Source organism: Amaranthus tricolor, chromosome 5, assembly GCF_026212465.1.
Source record: "Amaranthus tricolor cultivar Red isolate AtriRed21 chromosome 5, ASM2621246v1, whole genome shotgun sequence".
NCBI classification, from domain to species: Eukaryota; Viridiplantae; Streptophyta; class Magnoliopsida; order Caryophyllales; family Amaranthaceae; genus Amaranthus; species Amaranthus tricolor.
Window position 1 is genome coordinate 10,418,003 of NC_080051.1, and position 9,730 is coordinate 10,427,732.

Here is a 9,730-nt window from a genome sequence, read left to right on the forward strand (position 1 = left end):
AAATTTTAATCATATATTAATAATCTCAACTATAAAATTTATACGCTAATTAAAAATTTACCATAGTAATCTTTTTACCTATACAACAAGTCATTTTGTATTCAAAATAAAAAAGTAAATACAAACTAAATTATAAAAGAATATTAAAAATTTAAAATTTTAAAAGAGAAACCAAGTAATTTTATTTTTGATTTTAACATTTATTTTTAATATTTTTAATTTTTGATTTTATTTTTTTAACAATTAACCTGCAAAAACCAATTATCATTTGGACAATAATATTATTGAATAAGTGACTCTAAAATTAGAATTATTTATGGTTAACCAAAAGTTAATTATTGTAAGAAACTTAATTACAAATAAACTATTATGGGTAATTTTTCAATAATAATAATAATAATTTCTATGGAGATAAAAAAAAAAGATAATATATAATTTATGAACACAAAAGAATCAAGTTTTTTTATTATTATTATTGAAATGCACAGCTATTTGGGTGTATTTCCAAATTTCTTTATTAAAGAAGAGGTTATTTGGACAAAGTTGCTGAATGTGAATGCCACCTTTGCCCTACCAACTCTCTCCAATCACACAAAATTAATTGCCCTTCCACCCCACCACCACCACCGACACCTTTCACCATCACCAACAATTAATAAAAATAAAATTAAAAAATACAATTGTTTTTTTTTTTTTAACATTACTTAGCTGTATACTCATATTTATAACTACAGCAGCTTCTGATCTTTTTATCTCTTTCTGGGGAGGGACTATGCAGGAACTTTATGGTAATAAATTGGGGATTTTTTTGCACATTCCTACTTAGGCTCCCCTAACATGCATTCCCCATTTTACCCCTTCAATATATTTCGTGAAATATGCTTCACCGAGGAAAAAAAAAAAGAAAAAAGAAGGGAAAACTGTATTAACATCACTCTCTAATATTGTGTGACCGTCTGAAGCTGTTCACTTTTTTCACCAATTTTACATCTGCCAAAGAAAAATTAAATCAAGTTAAAATATAATTTTACTTTGTGAATAAAAGTCGTTACACAAAAAAAATGCAGGTATATCAATCTTGTATGAGATGGTCTCACTAAGACTCATCGGAAAAAAAGAAATTATCGTTTGTGAAAAGTTAAGGTTAATAACTAAGGCTAAGCATATTTAATGACATCAAACAAGAAAACAACTTGTGAAAGACTCTCAAATGAGCCTGCCTTCCAAATGAAGAAATATATCACTATCACTATCACCACCACCAACTCTCTTTAAAGCCTGAAGAGCTAAATTTAAAAGTAGCAAGCCATGGGGAGAAAAGGAAACCTAATTTTGCCTTTATATCAAAGCAAAATGCACAAAAATGATCTTTAAAACTCCATTAACAATAACTTTCTTAGAAAGTTGGAACTGCTTAGTAGCAGAGTATCCCCCCAAAAAGAAGGCCAATACGATAAAATATAGGTTGAGAAAGCAGGAAAAAATAAAAGAAAATCGCGCCTAATGATATGAGAATGATGATCAAATGAACTGAACAGTTTAGAAAGGAAAAGAACAAAAAGCATGTAATGAATTGAAGTGAAACCTTGTTGTTTTTTGTGATGCCTAACTGTAAGCCCCGAGACTGCGTGTCGTTCATTGGCAAGAATCAAACTGCTGTCTCATGGTGCCTAGCATCCAACATGTTGTTTCCAGCAATTTCCCTGTTCAATCAATTGCCACACAAAACGTTCAGATACAATTCAACAGACACGGACTGTAAATATCATCGCCCGGTTAAAAAATTAAAAAAAAAATAAAATAAAAAAAAGTAAATGAAGAGTACACAACATAAAATCCTACGCTTAGTATTCAACCCCTTTAGAGCTTTACCTATTAAAGGTGATACTGGAATATTTAGGCATATAAATAAATGTAAAAATTTATTAGGCATATGATTCTAGTAACAAAATATCTTAGGAAATATTGATTGCGTAAGTTGAACTAGCAAACGTGACAAACAGAATACAAACAAAGGTACTACATTGGAATCTGATTCCAAAATCTACCAAGAAGCAGATTGTAAGTGTAACGCCCAAATTTTTCCAACCTCTTAAACGAAACTAGAATCGTGAAGGAAGGGAGGAAATTCGGGTGTTACAGTGAGGCATTATAAAGTATTACGGTATTTTTGCTTAAATTTTCATACACATGGGTACAAATTCTGTGGGCGCCATAGACTTGGATTGTCTTCACATAGTGACACAAATAGTTCATTATACAAGAAAAAGGGAGTGCACATTAGAAATGCAAACGCACAAATGCTGGTATTATGGTCTGAAAAGCACTAAAATGAGAATTGTATTATAAAAAGACAAGAAATCATCATCAAGGTAACAGCTGGAGAAATAAGCTGTTTCCTACAACTATTACTAATTGACTATTCACATGTTTAACTAGCAAAGCTTAGCTAATTGACCACTCCATCACACCCTCATTTTCTTTCGGATACAGAGATCATATAATTTAGCGCCCCCTACGAAATATCAACCGGATCGTCGTATGCTTCACCCGAAGTTTTGTATTGTCAAGTCGGAGATTGTATCAATATATAAAAGTACAACTTGACTAATTTGTGTTTCTCAACTAATCTCTTGAGAGACCGTCTCTTTGAGGGACGTATCTCAAGCCCAGCCCATTGACTATTAATGCCTACTTAACGTATTCTTAATGCCTACTTAAATTATCCTTAATGCTTATTTACTGTGTCTTTAATGCCTACTTTTAATATCTTAAATATCTACTTAAATCATTCTTAATACCTACTTACAATATTTTAAAAATATATAATGGGCCGGACCAATTAGAAATGATCTCTTAAAAAGATCGTCTGTCACAAGAATTTGTGTTTCTTTATAATAACAATAAGGAAACTATGTTAATTGTTACCCACTAATTATTACTCAGATAAAGGGCTAAAGATGAGGCTTAATCTTTAGAATGAGTCTCTATCAAGACTTGTGTGCTTTTCCCCACTAAATTACATCATTTTCCAAGGAAATTTTCTGAGGCAACCAACAACTGTAATGCACAACACTTTCTCTCCCTTAAATCTTAATTACATACATATTAATGCTAGAAAAGTTACCTAACCTTGGTTTCTATATACTTCTATAAGATAAATACATGACTGAGTTTGCCATGTCCCACATCAGCTAATCACTGTTTTCTTTCTAATGACTTATTCAAGGATGGGCAAGTCAATCCATGTGAAAGAAGTTTACTTTAATAATTCTTAATACCAACCACCAGCATGCCTGTAACTCAAGTTACTCAAACCAGTTGTCTTAGAACAGCTAGCTCAACACCCTGCTACCTTGGGCACAAAGGTAAGTAAATAAAGCCCTATGAGGCCGCCATTCTTCTGTATTATATGTTGCACATTTGATTGTCAATACGGGTTTCTCATGAAATGATCCAGGTTAAGGACTAATCAGGGCCTACACCTAAATTACCCACTGCCTATTAAAATTTACAAAAAAAAAAAAAAAAAAATTTAAAGTGTTGGCCAATATTTAATGTAATTCATATTTGACAAGCAAAAATAAGCTATAACCGGTGACAACAAGCTTGTTCTAGTGATCAGGAAAAAGTGCACTAAAATGTAGAAGGAACACCTGTTCTTGTTAAGATAAAAGGTACTTGGTATAATCACTGTTGACACCACTTAAAAACTCTCCATCAATCGTAATACTCCCATTAAACTTTTGAAGCATAAGGTTAAAATTGTGTCTCCATCAAGATTAGTGTCCTTTATTAATCTTACGGTCCATCGCTATTCATTAACTCACAATTGTCAGGAACATGTGTTGTAAATAGTTGGATTAGTGCCGGTCAAGTTTGTTCGTCTCCCTAATTGGTGATTAGGATTAAAGTCCTTATATTCTTTATCTCAATAAAGATGGGGTGTTTACCGAGTCCCTCCCTCGAAATTGGCTTGGTTATCCAAAATCAGAGCTACTTCTACACACTTAATTCAAGTTACCTGATCTACTAGATTAATCGTATCTACAGTTGGCAAAACTTTCTACCCGAGATACACCACAATCCAAAGCTCACATGAAGAAACTATGAGAAACACGATAACAACAAACCACGAACACGACCCAATCACTTGGACAGTCAGTCAGTTCTAGAACAATCCCAATAACAGTGAACAATCCCACCTATTAGTTCACAAAGCAATTGGGTTGATTTATGAATTAAGACTACTACACTAGTTAGATTTTTAATCTAAGATTTCCTTAATGTCACGATTATTCTAAATTCCATTACTTCCTAATTAATTACTGAATTAAGATAAAGCAACTTACAATGAAGAAGACACTAGAACACATTCTACATTTTCAGAAAATAGAAGTCTATTTCTACACTTTCATTTGCAATCCAGCTAAAACAAACAGTAATCTTACACATAATTGTACGCCATTTAAATTCCCTTCCATTACTGGGACCTAAAAGAGTATCAATTACTCAAAAACAGTAATTGACATGACACCACAAACAAAATTTTCCACATAATCAATCAAAAAATTCTTACAAAAAATTAATATTAAAATTTTGATTAAAAACACCTAATTCTTGCTCAAAATCCCAATTATTAACCCAAAATGCATTTTTTTCAAGAAATTCTTGCAAAAAATAATATGTAAAATCCACCCAATTGAAGAAAATTTTCATCAAAAAATCCAACTTTTTTTACCCTAAAAAGGTATTTTCAAGAAATTCTCACACTCAATCACAAAAAAAAGAATTAAAATAAAAATAAAAACAACAAATATTAAAAACCAAATTCTTAAATATCAGCTAATGAAGAAAATGAAAGAAAATTACCTCTTCTAGACTTGGGAGAGACAAGCTTAGTACTAACAGGAGTAGATTTCTCAATACTATCACTTTTATCATCCTTTTCTTCCAAAGGAAATAAAACTCCATCAACCCCTTGAACAGAAATTCTACCATCCGTATAAATATCCGGGTCAAATAAATAAGCCGAACCATCACCTTGCCCGAATTTAACCGACCCATCAGCTTCTTCGGCACTAATTTTATGTGGTAATCTCAAAGTATCATACTTTATCTTCCCAAATCTTCTTACAGCATTATACATACTTTCTTCGGTCTGATATTCGGGTATCATATGATAATACATAATCTGTTCCGGAGCTCCGGGTTCGGATAATTGATCCGTTGTAAGCTTTGCCATTGCTTCATCATTAGGAGCTAAAACTGTAATTACATACCCTTCTGAAACTAATCTTCCCATTTCGGTTGCTAATGATGTAAGATTAACTAAAATATCGGCTAATTCATTGTAACCACCATAATGTAGTAGGGTTGTAATGAAGTCTTTTACTTGGGCCTCGCCATCAAAATGATGGTGGGGCCCACCTGGTCCTGGAGCGGGAGCTGGGGCCAATGATGGACCTGGTGCCATTGCGGCATAAATGGGTAGAGCGGGTGGTGCTCCGGGTGGTGGTGGTGGACCCGTTTTTTTACTTTTCTTTAATTTATTTGTTCTCGGGTCAACCACCGGGGCACCTTCGGGTAATACGGCGGATATGGAGCGGAGATTACGACGGCGGTTGAAATCTTCCAATACGGATTGTGGAACCAATAATCTTTCAATCCCATGGATCACACCATCGGGTCGGATTAAATCATTTGGTCGGATAACCTTCGCAAGATCCACAGTTTTCTCCCCCGATTTTTTATGATGGTATAAATGAACCTTTTGATTGGACAAAGTAAGGTGGTGGATACCATCCGAGTTATGACTCGGCCACTCGTCTGAGTTGACTCGGACAGGAATGAAATGGAAAAGAAGCAAAGTTTGAAGAGAATGAAGATTCCCGGGTTCAAGTAAAAACCGTTTAAAATCGGGGTCTAAATCACGCTCTAAAGCTTCATTCTTTGGAGCAAAGATGGTAATATTTTTGTGGCCAACAACATCTTCAAGTTTTTGTAAAAGAAGAGCTTTCTCAACGAGCTCAGCTAACTCGGTATAATGTGAGTCAAGCAATGCAACAAGAACTGAGTTAGAATTAACTTGACTCGGAGAAGAAGTGGAAGTAATTGTAGTGGTCTTAGCCGGACGAGCAGGCAATGCCGTAGTGGCGGATAAAGATAATACAATAAAAATCAATAGACAGCCATAGATGTGAACTTGAATTCCATCCATGGCGGCCAAGGTGGAGGTAGAATGAGAAGGAAGAAACAAAATGTGGATCTATAAGAGCAATCACAATAACAGTTTCAATTTCAATGGACGCTTCAAAAGAGAGAAAATTTAAATTGAGGAAATTGTGAAGAAGGAAGAAGAATGAAGAATGGAGGGAGAAGAAGGAGAAGAGAAATGGAGAGAAAAGAGAGAGAGAGAAAGTATAACTATTGTTTGGTAGAAGAGTGTCGTTCAGTTTAGTTTTGTGGTTGTATTTAGGAAGTAGAGTAGTGCTATTGTAATACTCCGTAGTCCGTATCATACACAAATAAATGAGAGATTTCTAAATTTAGCTAAAGAAACTTAACAAGTATTTAAGGCCTAATATTTCTCAATACACATAATAAAAAATTATAAAAAATATATAGTAAAAAAGTAGAATATTTCAAATGGGAAGAACTTTAGAGGACGAATAAAGTATAAATCACTTTTTATTACAATAAAAAAATTATTTTTAATTAGTTATAGTTAGTAAAAATCACTTATAATTAATAAAATTCAATTGTTATCAATAAAAATCTATTATAATCAATATCAATCAGTAATAATCATTTATAGTTAGTAAAATCAGTTTTGATAAATAAAAATCCATTTTGATCAGTAAAAATCAATTGAATTAGTAAAATCAATTGAATTAAACAAAACCTACCTCAACTAAATTAGTGAAAATATTTATTTTAGTATTTAAAATACTTATTTTTTACTATTTAATGTTCAACATATCATTTTAAATATTAAAAACATCTGAAACACATATAATTAAGTTAAAACTCTAATTTGTTTCACCGTGAACGATATCATACAAAATTTTCTATATATGTTATTTTCTTAGTCTCTCTTAAATTATAAGAAGGTAAATTAACATAAAAAGTGAAGTTGCAAGAATATTTGAAATGCTTAATTAATACCATATGTTAAAACATATACAAAATATGTGAACATTTCTAATTCTAATGTTACAAAGGTTTAGTGTGTGCGAAAAGTGCTCATGAATACCACAATAAACATGGTATTGATGAATGGTCAGTATGTTTGATCATCAATGGTGATTAATTGAGCGTTGATCCTTTGGTGTATTAAGACTAGTATAAATAGGGGTCTTGGGAAAGGATGTTACACACACTTTTCTGAATTCTTTGTCATCCTTACTTTCTCTCTTGCTTGTGTTCTTTCAAAAAGAGTTATAAACTTTTTTTAAACTTCCAAAGTTTATAGTTCATCCAAACACTTTGTCATTAAGTGATATACCCTAAGCATTAAGGGTATATTAAGTTGCTTGTATCTCGTTGTGAATTTCCAAGTTCAAACTTAAGTAACAAAAGGAAAGTAAGCGCACGCTTACCACTTGTATCAAGATTCTAGGTTATGGTCTTCGTTACAAAAAGCATCTTCAAGTTCATTTTATTGTTATTGTGTAAGTTTTTATTTAGCCATCAACAAAAGGAAAACACAAACACCTCCAAATTGTAATTTATATTTTGCATTAATATTTTGTAATAAATTAGTCTGATGATGTGTCTTAAGAAAGATTATTGTTGGATTTGCAGGGGTATGTTCTTACTATCTCGCCAATATTGCAATAAGACCATTTTTTAAATGCCTTCTTTTATATGTATAAGTAACAAGCTTATACATATAGTAACATGAAGAGTGATTTTTACTTAATAGATAATTTCTACATGTAAGAGAATGAATGAATTAATAAGGAATTCATCATGTACGTCTATAGATGATTAGAATCGAAACATGTCATATTTATTAGTGGTGAAGGATAGAAACCATGTTATTATAGGACAATACTGGCAACAAAATAAGAATAACAATGGAAGACAAGACAATCATCAAACTGGGGGAGGTAATTATGATAAGAATTGTCAGAGGTTCCAATGTTAATTTAACGGGGGACAAGGCCACGTGGAAAGAAATAAGGTTGACAATGCAGTAGTACAACGTGTTGAAAACCAGGGAGAAGGAATGAATGCTTAGTCAGTTAGTGGACGAGTATCACTGGTCAGCTCAGGGGAGGCTAATCAGGTGGCAGATGGGGTTACAGGTATGTTCACCATCCATGCTACATTTGTTAATGTATTGTTTGATTCGAGTGCCACGTGTTCATTTCATGCTAGAAGTAGGGTGAAATGATTGAATCTAGAAAAGTATCGTATATTGTAGTTGTCCTATCTGGGAATTTGCATAGTTGTGATAGGTTGTATACGGACGTACTTCTAAAGATTGGAAGAATTGTTTTTCTTATCGATTTATATGTGTTAGACATGGAGGGTTTAGACGTAATTTTGGGAATGAATTGGTTAGGAAAATATAAGGCTACTATTGAATGTAGAGATCAGAGAGTGTTGTTGAAACAACTACTCGGGGAGGACGTTGGATATAGGATGTATCCCAAGGGGCCTAGATCGAACCTAGTGTCAACCTTGGAGTTACAAAGAATGGTAAGACAAGGGCATCCCTTGTACTTATGTCACATATGTCGAGAGGAGAAAAAGGAGTTAAACCTTAATAATATTGCGGTTGTGAGAGAATTTGTAGACGTGTTCCCTAAAGAAATTCCCGGGAAGGGAATCAATTTCACGATCAACTTGGTGCCAAAAGCGGGATCGATTTCTAAGTCCCTTTATCGCATGGCTCAAAAGGAGATGGTAGAATTAAAGTCTCAGCTTGAAGAACTATTGGACAAGGGGTATATCCAAGCAAGTGTTTCACCATGGGGTGCTTCGGTGCTGTTTCTGAAGAAGAAGGACGGCAGCTTGAGGCTATGTATTGACTATAGGGAATTAAATAAGGTGATTGTTAATAACAAAAACTCGTTGCCCCGAATTAACGATTTTTTGGACCAATTAAGGGGAGTAGGGATCTTTTCAAAGATTGATTTGAGGTTAGGTTACCATCAATGAGAATCTCGGAGGGAGACATCCAAAAAACGACTTTTAGGACACGATATGAACACTTTTAGTTCACTGTGATGCCTTTTGGGTTAACAAATGCCCCGACTGATTTTATTTGTGTGATGAATCAAGTGTTTAGTGCTTACTTGGATAAGTATATATTGGTCTTTATAGATGATCAATTGGTTTATTCCAAGGATCAGTCTGATCATTAGGGACAAATACGTTTGGTTTTACAAAATCTTTGAGAACATAAATTGGATGCAAAGTTGTCAAAGTGTTAATTCTACTTGGAGAAAGTGTCTTTTTTGTGACATTTTGATTCTAAAGAGGGTGTTTCAGTGGATCCGACAAAGGGAAAGGCAGTGCGGAGTTGTTCATCTAAGAAGAACATCACAAAGTGAGAAGTTTAAGGATTTTTCTCGTATTGCTCGACCTATGACTTCTCTGATGAAAAAGCAGAAGAGTTTGAGTGGTCTAGTAAGTGTGAACAAGCCTTCTTGACTTTGAAGGAAAGGTAAACTACAACCTTTGTTCTTACTGTAACTGACCCTAAATTGGATTATTC

The 9,730-nt window shown here is 33.4% G+C and overlaps 1 protein-coding gene across 1 annotated transcript; it reads right to left on the reverse strand.

The window, feature by feature from the left end:
• Positions 1-435: 435 nt before the first annotated feature.
• Positions 436-6,518, reverse strand: LOC130812939 (fasciclin-like arabinogalactan protein 15). The gene is made up of 3 exons (XM_057678593.1): positions 4,873-6,518; positions 1,586-1,703; positions 436-990 (listed from the first exon to the last, which is right to left on the reverse strand). Exons 1-2 carry the CDS (start codon positions 6,218-6,220, stop codon positions 1,636-1,638), a joined length of 1,416 nt encoding a protein of 471 aa, XP_057534576.1. The 5' UTR covers positions 6,221-6,518; the 3' UTR covers positions 436-990; positions 1,586-1,635.
• Positions 6,519-9,730: the final 3,212 nt, after the last annotated feature.